We start from the raw sequence: 21,219 nt of genomic DNA on the forward strand, positions 1-21,219 counted from the left end.
AGACCAATAACTATTCTTCTATTCCCTTAGCAAAAGCAACATTTTAATGCAAATATTTACAAGCATGACAAGCCACCAAAACTTAACATTTCCTTATTACCTTACTGTCAGTCTGATCTCCAAGCTGGACTTTCAGAAGCTGAGGAGGCTTCGTTCTACCTGTCACTGTAGCTAAATATTCAACTAAGGAAGTTTTGCCACATCCTATTGGTCCTTCCAACAACACAGCATTCTGAGAAGCAACCGCCATAGCCAGGGTCTGAAGATTTTTGCAGACAGACTCAACCAGCACATAAGACCTAAGTGCCAGCTCCTGTTCACGTGAAGAACTCCTATTACTACCCTAAAGAGGCAAGACAAAAGCCATGTCAAGAAGAGTTCTTCCCCCAAGGAACGTAAGTTAATTTCTACAGTAAGCCTTCTACTAACCTTACACAAACTTCTTTAAGTAAATCAGTAGTACCAAAACTATAATAACAACAGGTATGTCATCTAAAGATCTCATGGGCATTGTGGGCCATGCCCATAGTCTCAGCTACTGGAAGTGCTGAGGTGGCAGTATCATTTCATCCCAGGAGTTCAAGGATAGTAAGCCATGATCACACCACTGCACTCCAGCCTGAGTGACACAAAGAGATCCTAACTCTAAAAAAAAAATAAATAAATTTTTAAAAATAAAGCAAGGGGCCAGGTGTGGTGGCTCCAGCCTGTAATACCAGCACTTTGTGAAGCCAAGGCAGGTAGATCACCTGAAGTCAGGAGTTCGAGACCAGCCTGGCCAACGTGGTGAAACCCCGTCTCTACTAAAAATACAAAAACATTAGCTGGACATGGTGGCATATGCCTGTAATCCCAGCTACTTGGGAAGCTGAGGCTGGAGAATCACTTGAACCCAGAAGGCAGAGGTTGCAGTGGGCCAAGATCGTGCCACTGCACTCCAGCTGGGCAACAAGAGCGAAACTCCATCTCAAAATAAACAAATAAATAAAAATAAAAATAAAGCAAGGATCTGACTTTTTTTTCTTTTTATTTTATTGGGGGTGAGGGATGAGGGGAGGGTATTCCATGGGAAGTAGGGAAGCAGAATTTGTTGGCAAATGTAAGAAAGTCTTCCAAAGTTTAAGTAGCCAAAAAAGCTGATGCACAAAGGTGGGAAAGAGCAAACCTCATCTACTACTGTTGGATTTTTCTTTTATTCCTTTCCCCATATTCTAGGATTTCCCATCTAAGATCACAAATACACACAATACATTTAGGAGACAATCAGGGAAATATGGACACTGAGAGGACATCTTATGTTGTAATTTTTTTTTTTTTTTTTAGGTATAGTAACAATACCAGGGATTTTTAAAGTTTGCCTCCTTTAGAGATATATACTGAAATATTTTCATATAAAATAGTATGATGCCTGGTATTTGTTTCTAAGTAATATAATGTGAGGAAGTCATGCAGAAATATAAATGAAATGTAATTGATAATTATTGAATACCCAGGTCCATCAGGTCCATGGGTATTCACTACACCATTCTTTCTACTTCAGAATATGTGCGACATTTTCTGTAAGAAAAAGTAAAAAATAATATTAAAACACACCCAGTAAGTTTAATGAGAAAGAATTTCAGTTTTGTAAGACGAAAACATTCTCAGTCAGATGTGGTGGCTTACACCTATAATCCCAGCACTTTGGGAGGCTGAGGAGGGAGGGTGGCTTGAGGTTAGGAGCTCAAGACTAGGCTGGGCAACATAGTGAGACTGTCTCTACAAAAAATGTGAACTAACGTGTAAAGTAAAAAATGTTAACATGGTAAATGTTGTATCAAAACTTTTAATTTTTTTTTTTTTTTTTTGAGATGGAGTCTCGCTCTGGAGTGCAGTGGGGCGATCTCGGCTCACTGCAAGCTCCGCCTCTCGGGTTCAAGCCATTCTCCTGCCTCAGCCTCCCAAGTAGCAGGGACTACAGGCGCCCACCACCAAGCCTGGCTAATTTTTTTGTATTTTTAGTAGAGACGGGGTTTCACCATGTTAGCCAGGATGGTCTCGATCTCCTGACCTCGTGATCCGCCCACCTCGGCCTCCCAAAGTGCTGGGATTACAAGCGTGAGCCACCGCGCCCGGCCTTAAATGTGTTTAATAATAACAATGCATCCAATATACATGGGGGAAAAGGGGAATGATTTATAACTTTTAAGGGGTAGTAAGTTCTCAAATATGGCTGGTTCCCTAAAAATATGTGAAGATTAAATGAGAAATTCAGAGCTGGAAGCTCTTGAACTTTCCTCAGCGTTGTCCTCTCAGAAATTTAGCAGGCAGGCTGCACCGCAACTCTACCCTGCACTTCGGCCCCAGGGTCCCCACTGCTAACTAACCAACAGCAGGTCCATTCTAACCAGAATCTTTCCCTATGTTAAAATCCTAATGCCCTAAACATAATCTAGGTTGGGATACTGGTTACAGGATACGTGGGAGGTAAAGAGGGAGGGAGGAAGGGGATGGGTCTTCAAGACTAGAAAAAAACACAAAGAGCTTTGGAAGTACTGGGTGTTTGGTGTTATTTATATGAAGTTTATGAATAATCACTGACTACACTTATGACAATGTACATTTTCCTATATGTATATTACACTTTAATTTTTTTTTACTACTACTGACCAGAACCCAACTGATGGGTTCAAGAAATGACCCAGAACTTATTCCAAGAAGAAAAGTGGGTGGGCTGGGTGCAGTGGCTCACGCTGAGGCAGGTGGGTCACGAGGTCAGGCATTCGAGACCAGGCTGGCCAACACAGTGAAATTCCGTCTCTACTAAAAATACAAAAAATTAGCCGGGCGTGGTGGCAGGCACCTGTAATCCCAGCTACTCGGGAGGCTGAGGCAGAAGAATCACTTAAACCTGGGAGGCGGAGGTTGCAATGAGCCGAGGTTGTGCCACTGCACTTGCACTACAGCCTGACCATCAGACAAAGTGACAACTGACTGAAGACTGCTATGGAAAAAGAGACTGGCTCCCAGTAGTGCCAGACTTATGATCTATAAGCCTGTTCAAGTGTGGTCTCAAGCCATTCGTGGAAAGAAGCTTGTTGCATATGGGAGAGAGGAAGTTTACTAGATACTGGACTCTCATACAATGAGATAGTTCTGAAAGAAGAGGCTGCTGGGAGTTATCTCTAGACCTAGGCCTGTCGTTGCCACAGAGCAGTCCAAGGATCTCTAGCAAGTAATTCTGCCTTTGAATTACATCAACATAAGATCGTAACATGTGCTACAGAATTTCACACGGTTTTTGCAGCAAGCAAACAAGAAGATATATGGAACAGCTCTGCACAAGTTAAAGGCATCACACAGGAACCATTAGTTTCTAATTTCATATTAAACAGGGACAGGCTGGGTGCAGTGGCTCAGGCCTGTAATCCCAACACTTTGGGAGACTGAGGTGGCATGATCCCTTGAGGCCAGGAGTTCCAGACCAGCACAGACAACATAATGAGACCCCGTCTCTATAATTTAAAAAATTAACAAAAAATAAAAACAAGAACAGTGGGAATATCAGGGGAAAAGCCCAACATGAATTTCTTCTTAACTTCCAAAAATGGAGTAGCAATTTAACAAACTAAATTTAGCTCACACCTGGTACATAGAACCCAGCCACAGACAGAGCACACTCAGTGTTTAGTAGGGGGAAGGGGACACACCCCCTACTGATACCAACATACCAGCTCTCCAGGGGCTGGCGGCTGCCCAGGCAGCAGCACACCACAAACAGCTGTCACCCTAGGGGAGAGGTCAGATGAAACAAGATGTCCCTGTAAGTACTGCAGCTCCTTCTCCTTACGCCAAAGGGAGACTTCTGGATTGGCCAAAACCAAGGCCTTCTCCAAGTCCTGCAACTGGGCCTCTTCTAATAACCTGAGAGAAAGGAGAGTCTCGTCAATTACCTTATCACTCAGAAATGCTATAGCAAGACCTGCAGTCACCTCTGGCCTGTCACCCCCAGAAAAGAAAAGAAAAAAAAAAAAAAAGAAATGCTATAGCAAGACCTCCACGAAGGCTCCTGCTTACCTCAACCTGAAATGGATCAATTCATCACTATTAAATATCTTCTTAAGAAATGATAACTTGTGCTCTTCATTCATACAGGTAACCAAAGCAAGACAATTGGCTGTATACCTAGGGAAAAAGAAAGTATGTAAATTCAGTTTATCTGCAGTTGATTATAAAGAATAAATAAAATTCACTACCCAATTGAACACTAGAAAAGGAAATCTCAATTATTACAACACATTTAAGAACAGAAAATACAAGTCAGACACAATGGATTTACTTGATGGAACATGAAAAAGGTGAAACTCCATTCATATCATCTCATTTTCCTCTGCAATGACACATGATTAAAGAAAGGAAGTAAAACCCCAAAAGCCACAAGAACAAAAATAACAAATTTTAAATGGTTTCCTTTCCCTCCTGACACATACAACTCCACACATGCCAGGTACCATCCCCACACTAGAAGTACAAAAAAGTCTAACAGCTACGCACCAGCGAACCAAGGTGTCATGGCTTCTGAGGAGAGGGACACACACACTCCAGTCCCAGAGCTCCCGGAACACAGACTGCTCCTGCTTCAGAAACTTGTAGGCTGCTTCCATTAGGTCCCGGAGCTTCATCCTCCTACGTCCATAGCGGACTGGATTAGCATCTGAACTCTCTAGGAAAAGTCTTTGAAACACTGGGGATGTGTCCTTGAAATACCTCAGGGCAAACCTTCAAACACAAATACAGACATCCCCAACTTAACAATGGTTGGACTTAATTTTTCTGCTTTGTAACAGGTTTATCAGAGTATTAAGTGCATTTTCAACTTAAGCTATTTTCAACAAGGAGTATCTATATTTTCATTGATTGGTGGGAATATCGTAGAACACATCTCTCTACTCTGACCAAACCACAAAACAGACCTCCCGAGGGTCTGAGAACATAGGTTAATGAATGCTGAATCTACTTAGTCCTAAAATTGTATCCTGTTCAATTTCAGGAACCAGGACAATGGCATGAGATAATTCTGACTAAGAGGATACAAAAATCTAAAGTAATTATCTACAAAAGCAGGGGGTACCTAACGTAAGTGTTTACAACGGAAAAGGCACTCATTTCCAACAAACATTTACTCAGTTCTATGAGTCAGATACCGTAGTTTAATAACTGGGATTCAAAACCAAAGAGATACTTTTCTTGAGGAGTTGTTTGCTGTCTAGTAAGGAAGACAGCCACTTTTAGAAACACTAAGAGACATACACACACGAGTCAACTGAATCTGGGGAGAATCAAGAAGAGATGCTGAAGGTACACCTTAATGAATGAAGAGGACAAGCCTGGGCAACATAGTGAGACCTCATTCCTACGGAAAAAAAAAAAAAAATTAGCAGGGTATGGTGGAGCCTGAAGCCTATTCAGGAGCCTGAAGCTGGGGATCATTTGCCAGGTTCGAAGTTACAATGAACTATGAAGGTGCCACTGCATTCCAGCCTGGATGACAGAGCAAGATCTTGTCTCAAAATAAGTAAATGAACTGCAAACCCTTCGCCAGATTAAGAAAAAAAAGATTCAAATAAACCAAAATCAGAAATAAAAGACGGGGCTGGGTGTGGTGGCTCACACCTGTAATCCCAGCACTTTTGGAGGCTGAGGCGGGCGGATCACCTGAGGTCAGGAGTTCTAGACAGCTGGACCAATATGGTGAAACCCCATCTCTACTAAAAATACGAAATTAGCCGGGCGTGACGGTGGCGCATGCCTGTAATCCCAGCTATTCGGGACGTTGAGGCAAGAGAATCACTTGAACCCGGGAGGCGGAGGTTGCAGTGAGCCGAGATCGCACCACTGCTCTCAGGCCCGGGCGACACAGCGAGATTCCGTCTCAAAACAAACAAATAAAAAAGGTGGGGGAGACATTATATTATATAACCAATGCCACGGAAATAAAAAATATTATTAAAACTTTGAACATGGCCAGGCACAGTGGCTCACACCTGAAATCCCAGCACTTTGGGAGGCTGAGGTGGGGAGATCACTTTAGGTAAGGAGTTCAAGACCAGCCTGGCCAACATGGTGAAACTCCGTCTCTACTAAAAACATAAAATTAGCCAGGCGTGGTGGTGCATGCCTGTAATCCCAGCTACTCAGGAGACTGAGGCAGGAGAATCACTTGAGCCCGAGACACGGAGGTTACAGTGAGCCAAGATCGCGCCATTGCACTCCAGCCTGGGTGACAAGAGCAAAACTCTGTCTCAAAAAAAAAAAAAAAACCTTTGAACATTATAAAGAAATGAAAAATATGTACAGACCAATAAGTAACTAGTAAAGAGATTTAGTCAGTAATCAAAAACCTCCCACCAAAGAAAAGCCCAGACTGCACTAGAGAAAAGCTAGATGGTTACACTAGGGAATTCTACCAAACACTGAAAGAAGAATTAACACTAATCCTAATGAACCTTAATGTAATTGGGTGGACTTTGAGTAGGCTCATCAATTGTAACAAATGCACTACTCTGATGGGAGATGCTGATAATGGGGAGGCTATGCATGTGTGGGTACAGTGTGTATATGGGAAATCTCTGTACCTTCCTCTCAATTTTGCTGTGAGCCTAAGATGGCTCTAAATTAAGTATTAAAAAATAACTAGCATGCATTAGATGTTTGTTTTTAATTTTACAAAAATTTCTGGGCTGGGCGCAGTGGCTCACACCTGTAATCCCAGCACTTTGGGAGGCTGATGCGGGTGGATCACCTGAGGTCGGGAGTTCGAGACTAGCCTGACCAACATGGAGAAACCCCGCCTCTACTAAAAATACAAAATTAGCCGGGCGTGGTGACGCAAGCCTGTAATCCCAACTACTCAGGAGGCTGAGGCAGAAGAATCGCTTGAACCTGGGAGGTGAAGGTTGCAGTGAGCCAAGATGGCACCATTGCACTCCAGCGTGGGCAACAAGAGTGAAACTCCATCTCAACAACAACAAAAAAATTTCTGGTCGGGTGAGGTGGCTCACGCCTGTAATCCCAGCACTTTGGGAGGCCAAGGGAGGCGGATCACAAGGTCAAGAGATCGAGACTATCCTGGCCAACATGGCGAAACCCCGTCTCTACTAAAAATAAAAAAATTAACTGGGTGTGGTGGTGCACACCTGTAGTCCCAGCTACCCAGAAGGCTGAGGCAGGAGAATTGCTTGAACCTGGGAAGGAGGCAGAGGTTGTAGTGAGCCAAGATCATGCCACTGCACTCCAGCCTGGCGACAGAACAAGACTCCATCTCAAAAAAAAAAAAAAAAATTCTATCTTAAAAAATTGTGTACAAATGTTCAAAAATGGACTGTAGTGGGTTTTGTTCTTGTGGTCGGTGGCTGTGTTGCTCTCTGATAAAGGTATGTAGTTGTTAGCTGCAACCTCTGGCCTGGGATGATTCACGTTCCTGGTAGAGGCAGGGGAGCCCAGCTGGAGCTGTGGCCAGTACAGTAGTAGCAGTTGGAATGATTTGCTGCCATGGGATTCGTAGGCCATTATGTTTTGCAAGCCATGAAGCATATGAAGCCTCAAGTAAAACAAGTTTTTCAAAGTCTACCAAAATCTGCCTTCAGTGGTAGCTATTACAGAGGTGGGTTTGAATTAAAAATGACAAAACAGAAGGCAGCATCAATACCAGGTCTAAGGCCTACTGCCAATAAGGGGAAAGTATGAGATGCTCATTAATGAATGATGCTCTTAAACAATCCAAGTAAAAGAGGATCTCCTTACACAGCAGCCAAAAGAAGAGAAGCTAAAGATTTATTAGAAAGTCGGCCAGGTGCGATGGCTCACGCCTGTAATCCCAGAACTTTGGGAGGCCGAGGCGAGTGGATCACGAGGTCAGGAGATCAAGACCATCCTGGCTAACACGGTGAAACCCCATCTCTACTAAAAATACAAAAAAAATTAGCCAGGCATGGTGGCGGGCACCTGTAGTCCCAGATACTCAGGAGGCTGACGCAGGAGAATGGCGTGAACCCAGGAGGCGGAGCTTGCAGTGAGCCGAGATCGTGCCACTGCACTCTAGCCTGGGCGACAGAGTGAGACTCTGTCTCAAAAAAAAAAAAAAAAAGATTTACTAGGAAGTCAAGTTAAAAAGTTAAAAAGTGAAGTAGGCCGGGCACAGTGGCTCACGCCTGTAATCCCAGCACATTAAGAGGCCGAGACAGTTGGATCACCTGAGGTTGGGAGTTTGAGACCAGCCTGACCAACATGGAGAAACCCCATCTCTACTAAAAAGACAAAATTAGCCGTGAGTGGTGGTGATCCCAGCTACTCAGGAGGCTAAGGCAGCAGAATCACTTGAACCTGGGAGGCGGAGGTTGCAGTGAGCCAAGATTGCACCACTGCATTCCGGCCTGGGCAACAAGAGTGAAATTCTGTCTCAAAAAAAAAAAAAAAGTGAAGCAAATGTATGATGAATTTTAAGTTCATATTAGTTTATGTATGAGTAGCAAGTTTTTATAAGAAAATGCCTAAAAGTTAAAATTTTTGAAAATAATTTAGTGCAAGCTAAAAATAAACAAAAAGTAAATATAATTGACTGTAGTGATGACTGCATATATTGATGAAAATACTAAAAACCACTGAATTGTACACTTTTATATAAACTATCCCAATAAAGCCATATTTAAAATGCATGCATATTCATGTACTTGTGTGTATACTCTGATGTGTGCAACAGTGAGAAAAGACATTTGGGAGAAAACATATCAAAATATTAATACCAGCTATCTTTGGAGGGTATGATTTCAGGGTGGAGAGGACCTTTAGCTTCCTACCGTTCTGTATTCTTGAATGTTATTTGAATATATCACTTCTGGAACTAAAAGAAGAAAAAGGAAAATAGGTATTATACTATTAGCACATTATTTTCCTCACAGGGATACAGTGAGAATAAAGTAGTTCTTGGAGAGGAAGAAAAGTCTAAAAACAAATATAAGATGTTATCTTTAAGGCATTTCTAGATACAGTTTTTAACTAAAATGTGTAAGAGCAACTATTTTGCTCCCTCATTCTGCTGTATGGCCGCATGACTGGCCACATGCATACAGTACCTTACACATGGACTATATCTTTGAAAAGAAAGTGCATGCTCCACCACAACAATCCATCTGCTATCCATAAAGGCTGTGACTGGGCCCACCCACTATTGCTCTTACCAATCAAAAGACAGACAGCACTGATGTGGGGCACGTGCCCAGCACAAACTAGCAGCAGATGCAAAACTGTAACCAAGAAATTAAGCTAAAATACAATCCAAATAAACTGCACACTTAGAAATAGTAAAGCTGGGCCGGGCGCAGTGGCTCACGCCTGCAATCCCAACACTGGGAGGCCGAGGCGGGTGGATCACCTAAGGTCAGGGGTTCGAGACCAGCCTGGCCAACATGGTGAAATCCCCACCTCTACTAAAAATACAAAATTAGCCAGGTGTGGTGGCACATGCCTGTGATCCCAGCTACTTCAGAGGCTGAAGCAGGAGAATCACTTGAACCTGGGAGGCAGAAGTTGCAGTGAGCCAAGACCACGCCGTTGCATTCCAGCCTGGACAACAAGAACGAAATTCCGTCACCAAAAAAAAAAAAGAAAAGAAACAGTAAAGGTGATCAATTTTATGCATTTTCCTACCACAACGGGAAAAAGTGTATACACATTTTTAAGAATGAAACTTAAATTTTGTTAAAAACTTGAGCTTAGGCCAGGCGCGGTGGCTCACGCTTGTAATCTCAGCACTTTGGGAGGCCAAGGCGGGCGGATCACGAGGTCAGGAGATCGAGACCACGGTGAAACCCCATCTCTACTAAAAATACAAAAAATTAGCCGGGCGTGGTGGCAGGCGCCTGTAGTCCCAGCTACTCGGAGAGGCTGAGGCAGGAGAATGGCGTGAACCCGGGAGGCGGAGCTTGCAGTGAGCTGAGATTGCACCACTGCACTCCAGCCTGGGCGACAGACCAAGACTCCGTCTCAAAAAAAAAAAAAAAAAAAAAAAAGTTGAGCTTATTTGTGATATATGTTTAGTTTTCAATCTGGTTCCAGGACAGAGTTCCAGGAATTGTAATTCCCAAAGCAGTAAGAGCTATTCTTTTGTTATTCAACCCCCTTTCAATCACACCTGAGTTTATGTAATGAGGTGACAATGGTGGGGGGGCGGGCACTGGTTGGTTGCCAGGAGAACCAACCAAGTGATAATAAAGTTAAAACTTTCAGCCCAACTGCCAGAGAGGAGAGAGGGGATGAAGGTTAAGATGATCTCCAATGGTCAAAGATATAATCAATCATGCCTTCCTAATGAAATAACCATTTAAAAAGAAAAAAAAAAAAAGGAAAAACAGGCCGGGCGCAGTGGCTCACACCTGTAATCCCAGCACTTTGGGAGGCCTAGGCGGGTAGATCACCTGAGGTCGGGAGTTCAAGACCAGCCTGACCAACACGGAGAAACCGTGTCTCTACTAAAAACACAAAATTAGCCAGGCATGGTGGCACATGCCTGTAATCCCAGCTACTCAGGAGGCTGAGGCAGGAGAATCACGTGAACCTGGAGGGTGGAGGTTACGGTGAGCCAAGATCGCGCCATTGCACTCCAGCCTGAGCAACAAGAGCAAAACTTCGTCTCAAAAAAAACAAACAACAACAACAAAAATAAATGGGGTTCTGAGAGCTTTCAGGGTGGTAAACAAATGGAGGTGCTGAGAGGGTGCTGCAGCCAGTGGGGAGCATAGATGCTTACTGTCCCCCTCCCCCATACCTTATCCTGTGCATCTCTTCTAACTGGCTCTTCCTGAGTTGTATCCTTTTCTAATACACTTGTAATCTAGTAAAGAAACTGTTTTCCTGAGTTCTGTGAGCTACTTTAGCAAATAATCAAACCTGAAGAGGTGGGTCAAGGAAGTCTGATTTACAGCCTTTTGGTCAGAAGCATATATGATATAACCTAGACTTGAGATTGGTGTCTAGAGAGCGGGTATGCAGGGGAGGAATGGTGAGATACTCTTGTGGGACTGAATCTTTAACCTGTGGGGTCTGTACTAACTCCAGATAGACAGTCTCAGAGTTGAACTGAATTGTAGGGTACCAAACTGGTGTCTGAGAATTGATAGACATAGGTAAAAAGTCACACATCTGGTGTTAGAAGTGATGTGTTCCACAAATGTAGAGGAAAAAGAACTGTTTTTTTCTTCTTTACTAGTCCAGGATACTTCTGTGTATTGCAGACATGATTCACAGCAGGCGCTGGTCACGCCAGTATAGATAAAACTTAGAAATAAGGTTACACTCTGATATAACATTAAGAGAAATAATCTCTGGGTGTGGTGGCTCATGCCTGTAATCCCAGCACTTTGGGAGGCCAAGGCGGGCAGATCACCCAAGGTCAGGAATTCAAGACCAGCCTGGCCAACATGGTGAAACCCCATCTACACTAAAAATACAAAAACCAGGCCAGGCTCACACCTGTAATCCCAGCACTTTGGGAGGCCGAGGCGGGCAGATCACTTGAGGCCAGGAGTTCAAGACTGGCCTGGACAACATGGTGAAAACCCAAAAAAATACAAAAGTTAGGCCAGGCGCAGTGGCTTACACCTATAATCCCAGCAATTTGGGAGGCCGAGGTAGGCGGATCACGAGGTCAGGAGTTCAAGATCAGCCTGGCCAACACAGTGAAACCCCATCTCTACTAAAAATACAAAAATTAGCCAGGTGTGGTGGCATGCACCTGTAGTCCCAGCTACTCGGGGGGCTGGGGTGGGAGAATCGCTTAACCCGGGAGGCAGAGGTTGCAGTGGGCCAAGACCACGCCACTGCACTCCAGCCTAGGTGACAGAGTGAGACTCCATCTCAAAAAAACAAAACAAAACACAACACAAAAATTAGTGGAGTATGATGGTGGGAGAACCACTTGAACCGGGAGACAGAGGTTGCAATGAGCCAAGATTGTGCCACTGCACTCCAGACTGGGCAACAGAGTGAGACCCTGTCTCAGAAAAAAAAAAAATTAGCCAGGTGTAGTGATGTGCATCTGTAGTCCCAGCTACTCAGGAGGCTGAGGCACGAGAATCACTTGAACCCAGGAGAAAGAGGTTGCAGTAAGGCGAGATCGTGCCACTGCACTCCAGCCTGGGCGACAGTGAGACTGCTTCAAAAAGAAAAAAAAAAGAAAATAATCAACACATAATGTGTCATTCTAACCTTCTGAAACTGTCTCCAAAGCTATAGCTGAGGGGATTTGGGAGCACAAGTTTAATCAAGGTGAAGAGAAAGAAAGGAACAAACTGGGTAATTTTTTACGAGACAGAACTTTGATACCTAACTGACATATCAGAATAGAGAAAGCCAGGAATGTTCTCAGAGTCCCGATCTTTACTTGGCTGTATATTTTCTAGTTCCATTAAACCAGGTCCATTTTTTTCTCATCCCCTTTTAGAAAAGCTCATACCAACAGTGTTTTCCCCCAAGTCTTCATTTCCTATTTCCTCATTAAAGGACCAGACTAGATATCATACTTCCAAGAAAGCCGAAGTGTATTTACTGTATTGATGAAGGCTAATAAATAAAACACTGGATATGAGGAATGTTCTGTTGGCCGGGCACAGTGGCTCACGCCTGTAATCCCAATACTTTGGGAGGTCGAGGCGGGCAGATCACGAGGTCAAGAGATTGAGACCATCCTGGCCAACATGGTGAAACCCCATCTCTACTAAAAATACAAAAATTAGCTGGGCGTGGTGGTGCACGCCTGTAGTCCCAGCTACTCAGGAGGCTGAGGCAGGAGAATCAGTTGAACCCAGGAGGGAGGCAGAGGTTGCAGTGAGCAGAGGTCACGCCACTGCACTCTAGCCTGGTGATAGAGTGGGACTCCGTCTCAAAAAAAAAAAAAAAAGAAGAAATGTCCTATTAGTACACGGAATATTAATTATTTTTACAGTGAAAGTTTTAAAAATCTTCTCAATTTAAAAACCCCTGACACTCAGTTTTGCTGTCTCTTTTGATTATTCCTCACAAACCATATTTTACTATCTCTTTAAAAGTCACATTAAAATCCAGCTCTAACACAGCTCTTAGTATACGAATTCAGACAGATTTATAGAATTTGGAAGGGATACTATAGCTCTTCTAATCCACTCCTTCAGCTGCTCTAATAAGGAAGGAATCTTTCCCATTAGAGGTGGATGCTGTAAGAGCCTCAGTTAAACCTCATTTACTCCGCTGTATATGCATGTCTTGCCACATGATACAATCCTGGCCATCTTTCCAGGTCTGTTCTGATGGCCAAGATTTAAGAGAAACCTAGTAAATGCTCACTGAACTGAGCTGGATAAATGGATTCTGCTGTGACTTTTTATAAAACAATACTATTTATCTCTCTCCTTTCTGTATTTCCGTTTTACCTTCTCAGCTCAGCCTCCCTTTCATCCCAGGAAGACAGCAGGTTCTATCACCTCAAGGAGAAATGTGAATAATAAAATTGCTACTCACGGGAGGACATCAGGATGGTTATCGATGAGTTTGCTCATCGACACACAGAGCCGTTCATGCAGATCATGGTTGATTTGGCCTCCAGCTTTAATGGCTTCGGCATTCCTTTCCAGCAAATCCAAAAGGAGAGGGCGAAGCTGGCGACCAACCAGCACGGTACAGTCCTTATCCAAAAGCAACTGTGCTAAGGTACTCAGGACACACTGGCGATCTTGAGGTGTCCACACCTGAGAAAGACAAAACAAAACATCTTTCACTTTTTTTTTTTTTTTTGAGACAGAGTCTCGCTCTGTCGCCCAGGCTCGAGTGCAGTGGCGCAATCTCAGCTCACTGCAAGCTCCACCTCCTGGGTTCATGCCATTCTCCTGCCTCGGCCTCCTGAGTAGCTGGGACTACAGGCGCCCACCACCACACCCGGCTAATTTTTTATATTTTTAGTAGAGACAGGGTTTCACCATGTTAGCCAGGATGGTCTCGATCTCCTGACCGCATGATCCACCCACCTCGGCCTCCCAAAGTGCTGAGATTACAGGCATGAGCCACCGCGCCCGGCCTTTCTTTTTTTTTTTTTTTTTTTTTTTTTTTTTTTTTTTTTTTTTTTGGAGACAGAGTCCTGCTCCATCTCCCAGGCTGGAGTGCAGTGGCGCGATTTCGGCTCGCTGCAACCTCCACCTCCCAGGTTCAAGGGATTCTCATGCCTCAGTCTCCCATGAGTAGCTGGGATTACAGGCACCCACCACTACACCAGACTAATTTTTGTTTTGTTTTGTTTTAGTAGAGACAGGGTTTCATCATGTTGGCCAGGCTGGTCTCAAACTCCTGACCACAGGTGATCCAACAGCTTCAGCCTCACAAAGTGCTGGGATTACAGGCGTGAGCCACCGTGCCTGGCCCAAAATATCTATGTAAATATTCATTTGCACTGTTGTAGAAAAGCAGAGATGGGTCCTGGGTTGGAACTAAAATGTCCAATTTCCAGACTTCATAAGTGAGATTCTATTATAAAATATCGTGGAAATGTTTTGCAATGGAGGATCAGAGTTAATTTAATATAAAGGCTGTTACAAATAAGTTTCAGTACACTGGAGTTTGAGGTACAGGGACTGATACCTGGATTCCATTTAAAAGCTACACGACTTATCTGAAAAATAATCTATATGCTGAGGTTTCAACAATCTCTAGGGAATCCAAAACCCCAAAATTCCCCCAGCTCCTTTAACTCTTGGAAGAAAAAAATGAATTCTGCAGTTAGCAGACAAAACTTCCAACTCTTGAGGAAAGGACAGAGGTAAAAAATTAATTCCTGGGAGTGAATGAGGATATCCCTATCAAGCTGATCAAGGCATCAGCCTCTAATAAATAAACAAAAAACAGATCCAAAGTAGACAGCAACACTTTGATATGGAAGATGAAATAGAATACAAAATTCTAGTGCCCGGGTTCAGAATGTAGGTAAGCATACAAAGGAAAACTGAAAACTGTATAAAAGGCATTATGTTGCTAGTGTGTATACAGGTCTGCACAACCCTTTCTGCCCAGCAATGTAACATCAAGTTTAAAATGGGGACATGCCCTTTGACCTTGCAAGTCCCATGCCATCAGTTTATCCTAAGAAGTTGATTCACCCCAGGCCAGGTGTGGTGGCTCATGCTTGTAATCCCAGCACTTTGGAAGGCCGAAGCAGACAGATCCCTTAAGCCAACGAGTTCAAGACCAGCCTGGACAATATGGTGAAACCCCATTGCTACAAAAAATAGAAAAATTAGCCAGGCTTGGTGGCATGCGCCTGTACTCTTAGCTCCTCAGGTGGCTGAAGTGGGAGGACAGCTTGAGCCTGGGAGGTCGAGGTCGCAGTGAGCTGAGATCATGCCACTGCACTCCAGCCTGGGTGACAAACAGTTAAAGCCCTGTCTCCCCCCCCAAAAAAAAAAAAAAAAGGGAGGAGAGGAGGAGGCTCACCCTAGTCACCTATATAAATGCACCCTGAACACAGCCTAAATGTCATATGCAAAATTTAACGAGTTTTGCCAAAATTATCACCCAGAAAGTCACCTTACACCTGAGCTCTTACAAAGTCTTCCAATTATAGAGCATTCTCTCATGAAAACATTTGATTCTGATCAAAGCACTGATTAGGGAAAAATATTACCTTGAAACAATTTCTATCAGTCTTAGTTCTGTCCTTTATAGGAGGCTAACTGAAGGATTCCATAAAAATGGAGGCAAAGAAATTTAATAGATTTGGTCATCATCATACATAGGAGCAAAACCTCACATTTTCAACTGCTGCATGTCCGCATAAACAAGCCCTCTAAAGATACCCTTTTTTTTTCTTTTGAGACAAGGTCTTGGTCTGTCGCCCAGACTGAAGTATAGTGGTAAAATCACAGCTCACTGCAGGCACACCCTCCCAAGCTCAAGCAATCCTCCCAACTGAGCCCCCTAAGTAGCTGGGACTACAGGTGTGTGCCACCACGCCCAGCTGATTATTTTATTTTTGTAGACATGGGTGTCTCACTATGTTGCCCAGGCTGATCTCAAACTCCTGAGCTCAAGCAATCCTCCTGCCTTGGCCTCCCAAAGTGCTAGGATTACAGGTGTGAGCCACTGTGCCCAGCCCCATTTTTTAAATAATAAAGTAAGTTACATTGCAGAGGAAAGAAACATATCCAAAGAAAACTGGTCAGGCATGGTGGTACTTTGGGAGGCCAATGTGAGATGATCACTTGAGGCCAGGAGTTTGAGACCAACCTGGGCAATGTGGTAAAATGCCATCTCTTCAAAAAAATAAAAATAAATTAAAAATTAGCTGGTGTGGCCAGGAGTGGTGGCTCACGCCTGTAAACCCAGCACTTTGGGAGGCAGAGGGTGGTGGACCACTTGAGGTCAGGAGTTTGAGACCAGCCTGACCAACATGGTGAAACTTTGTCTCTACTAGAAATACAAAAAATTGGCCGGATGTGGTGGTGTGTGTCTGTAATCCCAGCTATTTGGGAGACTGGGGCAGGAAAACGGCTTGAACCCAGGAGGCGGAGGTTGCAGTGAACTGAGAACGCACCACTGCACTCCAGCCTGGGCAACAGATAGAGTGAGACTCCATCTGAATAAAAAAAATTTTTTTTTTAAAGTTTAATTAAAAAAACTTTAAAAAAAATTTGTTTAAATTAGCTGGTGACGGTGTGCATCTATAGTCCCAGCTACTCTGGAGAGTAAGGAGAGGATCACCTCAGCCCAGGAGTTCGAGGCTGCAGTAAGCCATGACCGTGCCCACTGCACTCCAGCCTGGGTAACAGAATGAGACTCTGTCTCTTAAAAATAAAATACCTAAAATATAAATTTCATTCCTCAATAATTTTAAATATAAAAATAATAACTCATTTTTATACACTGACCTGGTATCCTGTGATCTTATGCAATTCTTTATTTTGAAGATTCCTTAAGACTTTTTACATACAAAATTCTTTCTTAAGCAAACACTGTTTTGTTTTTTATTTTATTTTTGGGGGACAGGGTTTCCCTCTGTCACCCAGGCTGGAGTTCTTTGATATCAGCTCACTGCAGCCTCGACTTCCCGGACTCAAGTGATCCTCCTGCCTCATCCTCCCAAGTAGCTGGGACTACAGGCACACACAACCATGCCTGGCTAATTTCTGTATTTTTACTACAGTCAGGGTTTCACCACATTGCCAGGCTGGTCTCGAACTCCTGGGCTCAAGAGATCCACCTACCTCAGCCCCTAAAGTGCTGGATTACAGGCATGCGCCACCACGCAAGGGGGTTATGGTTTTTCTCAGCATTTGAAAGATGTTTCATTGTGTTGTTTCTGTTAAGAAATCAGCAGTCATTTTTATCTTTGCTCCTCTACAAGTAAAGTGTCTTTTTTTCTGGCAATTTTTAAGATGTTATTTATTACTTGTTTCTAGCAACTTGATTATGATGTGGCTTGGTGTGGTTTTGTGTTTATCAGATTTAAGATTATGAGTTTTTGGGACCTGTGAATTATTTTTCACCAACTTTAGAAATTTTGAGATTATCTTTTTATATTTCTACTGTTTCTCTTCTCTCCCTCCTCCTGTAACTCCAATTACACATACAGTAGACTAGTTGATAATGTCTCACAGATCACTGAAGCATTTTTATTCCAGCTTTTTCCCACCGTGTCTGTTTAAGCCTAGATAATTTCTATTGCCGTATCTTGTAATTCAATGTTTTTTTCTTGTGAACCGTCTAATCTTCGATGAGGCCTATCCAGTAAAATATTCATTGCTAAGATTGTATTTTTTTATTTCACTTGTTTTTTTCATAGCTTAAATATCTCTCATTATGTTTATGTTTCCCTTCAAGTCCCTGCAAATATAATTAGTATTTTTTTATGTTTTTGAGAGTGACGGGGTCTCATTTTGTTGCCCAGGCTCAGACTGATCACAAACTCCTGGCCTCAAGTGGTTCCTCTTGGCCCAGCCTATAATCACTTTTTTCTTTTTTTTTTCCCGAACATTCATATGATCATTATATAATCACTTTTTAAAGTCCTTGTTTATTAATTTAAATATCTTTATTATTTTGGGGTCTGTTATAGTGACTGACTTTTCTCCTGGTAATGAGCCACCATTTTCCTTTTCCTATATCTAGTACTTTTTTAATCGGATGCTGAATGTTGTAGATATGTGTCTAGATTTTGCTCTCTTCCTTTATTCTAGCAGGCAATTAATCAGCTTGTAGGTCAGCTTGATCCTTTCAAGACTCGTTTTTAAGTTTTGTTAGTATTGGTCTAGAAAGACCTTTGAGGGCTGATTTAGCCCTAGAGTGTGGCCCTTCTGGGTTCCACACTAATTATGCCAGTATTCGACTTGGTCATTCCACTCCAACTAGTAGGAGTTGAACATCTCCTACACAGAAAAACTCCAGTAGTTATTCTTTGCATAGCTCACGAAATTTCCCTAAGAAAACACAGCTTTACATTCAGCCAGTACTCACCAGACCCCATATTTCTAGAGCTATTCCCTCCATTCCAACACCCTTCCCAGCATATTCCAACTACCGCAACTCTGAGCTCTGTCTTCTCAGCTCAGTAGGACCACCACTGCTGAACTTCATTCTTCCTCTGAGTCAGTCCTATAAGTGATTCCAGGTAGACAGCCGGAATCATTCTAGGGCTCACCTTGTTTCCCATTTTTAGGAATCCCAATCCTGTGCTACCTACCTTTCATCCAATGTTTGAACGTTTTTCACATGGATTTTTTCCTCTTTTTCTAGTTGTTTTGGCAACAGAGCTAATCCAGTACTAGTTATTCTATCATGAACAAAAGTATAGATATTTGGCTGGGCACGGTGGCTCACGCTTGTAATCCCAGCACTTTGGGAGGCCAAGGCGGGAGGATCACCTAAGCTCAGGAATTTGAGACCAGCCTGAGAAACATGCTGAAACCCCATCTCTACTAAAAATACAAAAATTAGCTGGACATGGTGGTGGGAGCCTGTAATCCCAGCTACCAGGGAGGCTGAGGCGGGAGAAGCACTTGAGCCCGGAAGGTCGAGGGTGCAGTGAGCTGAGATCGTGCCCCTGCACTCCAGCCTGGGTGACAGAGTAAGACCCTGTCTCAAAAAAAAAAAAAAAAAAAAAAAGAAGTATGTATATTTGACTCTTTCCTGTTACAGCACGGTTTGCATAGCTTCATATATATTTAAACCTTTTTATTTTATCTTCCCAGATTTGTAGAGAAAAGACTATATATACAAGACTGAACATAGTGGTTCACACCTGTAATCTCAGCACTTTGGGAGGCCAAGGCAGGCAGATCACTTGAGCCCAGGAGTTCGAGACCAGCCTGGGCAACATGGCAGAACCCCATCTCTACAAAAAATACAAAAGTTAGCCAGGCTTGGCTGGGTTCAGTGGCTCACTCTTGTAATCCCAGAACTTTGGGAGGCAAAGGCGGGTGGATTACTTGAGGTCAGGAATTCAAGACCAGCCTGACCAACACAGCGAAACACCATCTCTACTAAAGGTACAAAAATTAGCCGGGCATTGTGGCACATACCTGTAGTCCCAGCTACTCGAGAGGCTGAGGCAGGAGAATCGCTTGAACCCAGGAAGCAGAGGTTGCAGTGAGCCAAGATCATGCCACTGCACTCAAGCCTGGGTGCCAGAGCAAGACTGCCTCTCAAAATAAATAAATAAAATAAAATAAAATAAAAAATTAGCCAGACTTGGTGGTGTGTGCCTGTAGTCCCTACTACTCATGAGGCTAGAGTTGGGGGAAATCACCTGAGCCTGGAACGTAGAGGCTGCAGTGAGCCATGATTGCACCACTATACCCCAGCCTAGGCAACAGAGTGAGACTCCGTTTCATTAAAAAAAAAAAAAAAAAAAAAAATTAAGTTTGGAATATTATCTATCAAAATATTAATATGGGCAGTCTCTGACTGTTTTTCTTACCTGTATTAATTTCCCAGAGCTGTCATAACAAAATACCACAAACTGACTTAAAAAAAACAAGGCCGGGTACAGTGGCTCACATCTGTAATCCCAGCACTTTGGGAGGCTGAGGTGGGTAGATTACCTGAGGTCAGGAGTTCGAGACCAGCCTGAGCAATATGGTGAAACCCCGTCTCTACTAAAAATACAAAAATTAGCCAGGTATGGTGGCGGGTGCCTGTAGTCCCAGCTACTAGGGAGGCTGAGGCAGGAGAATCGCTTGAACCCGGGAGGCAGAGGGTGCAGTGAACCGAGATCGTGCCACTGTACTCTAGCCTGGGTAACAGAGTAAGACTCTGTCTCAAAAAAAACAAAACAAAACAAAAAACAAATTAAAAAAACAGAAATGTATTGTCTCACAATTCTAAAGTCTGGAAGCCCAAGATCAAGGTGTCAGCAAGGCCATATTCCTTTGAAACCTATAGGGGAGAGTCCTTCCTTGCCTCTTCCTAGCTTCTGGTTGTCATCATCAATCCCTGTTGTTCCTTGTCTTGCAGATTTATCACTCCAATATGTATTTCTGTCATCACCACATGGCCATCTTCCCTTTATGTCTTTTCTCTCCTCTTCTTATACGAACAGTCATATTGGGCTGGGTGTGTGGCTCACGGCTGTAATTCCAGTACTCTGGGAGGCTGAGGTGGACAGATCACTTGAGGTCGGGAGTTCAAGACCAGCCTGGCCAATATAGTGAAACCCCCATCTCTACTAAAAATACAAAAATTAGCTGGGCGTGGTGGCACACACCTGTAATCCCAGCTGCTGAGGCAGGAGAATCGCTTGAACCAAAGAGGTGCAGGTTGCAATGAGCTGAGATTGCACCACTGCACTCAAGCCTGGGCGAAAGAGAAACAGTCATATTGGACTAAGGCCCTATCTAATTATCTCATCCTGACTTTATTACATCTGCAAAGACCTCATTTCCAAACAGGGTCACATTCAGGTATTACAGGCTAGGACTTCTACATATATTTTTGGCAGACACAATTTAACCCACAATACGGGTGGTGCTTTCCTGAATTTTCCTAGTATTCTGCGTGAATACTACTAGTTAATGAAGTTTTAAAAAATTATAAATGTTTTACTAAAACCCATGAAAGGGTAAATGCCAGGCCTGCAAGAAAAGAGACCAGCTAGACTAGGATACCTATGAGTATCTAGGGGGTGGGTGGGGGTTATAGGAAAACTACATAATCAGCTTTCTCCTTATGTAA

At 43.3% G+C, this 21,219-nt stretch overlaps 1 protein-coding gene and 1 pseudogene across 2 annotated transcripts in view; one reads left to right on the top strand and one right to left on the bottom strand.

Moving 5' to 3' along the window:
* Window positions 1-21,219, bottom strand: part of MDN1 (midasin AAA ATPase 1) — a 183,195-nt gene that overhangs the window by 153,226 nt on the left and 8,750 nt on the right. For both annotated transcript variants that reach the window (XM_055258756.2, XM_055258764.2), the window contains exons 2-6: window positions 13,528-13,754; window positions 4,534-4,758; window positions 4,057-4,164; window positions 3,711-3,903; window positions 101-343 (exon numbers count right to left, since the gene is read on the bottom strand). In XM_055258756.2, the coding sequence (XP_055114731.2) occupies window positions 101-343; window positions 3,711-3,903; window positions 4,057-4,164; window positions 4,534-4,758; window positions 13,528-13,754 (996 nt within the window). The remainder of the gene's footprint in view (window positions 1-100; window positions 344-3,710; window positions 3,904-4,056; window positions 4,165-4,533; window positions 4,759-13,527; window positions 13,755-21,219) is intronic.
* Window positions 7,497-8,210, top strand: LOC129470752 (mitochondrial import inner membrane translocase subunit TIM14-like; annotated as a pseudogene).

This window comes from Symphalangus syndactylus, chromosome 2 (genome assembly GCF_028878055.3).
Source record: "Symphalangus syndactylus isolate Jambi chromosome 2, NHGRI_mSymSyn1-v2.1_pri, whole genome shotgun sequence".
Taxonomy (NCBI): domain Eukaryota; kingdom Metazoa; phylum Chordata; class Mammalia; order Primates; family Hylobatidae; genus Symphalangus; species Symphalangus syndactylus.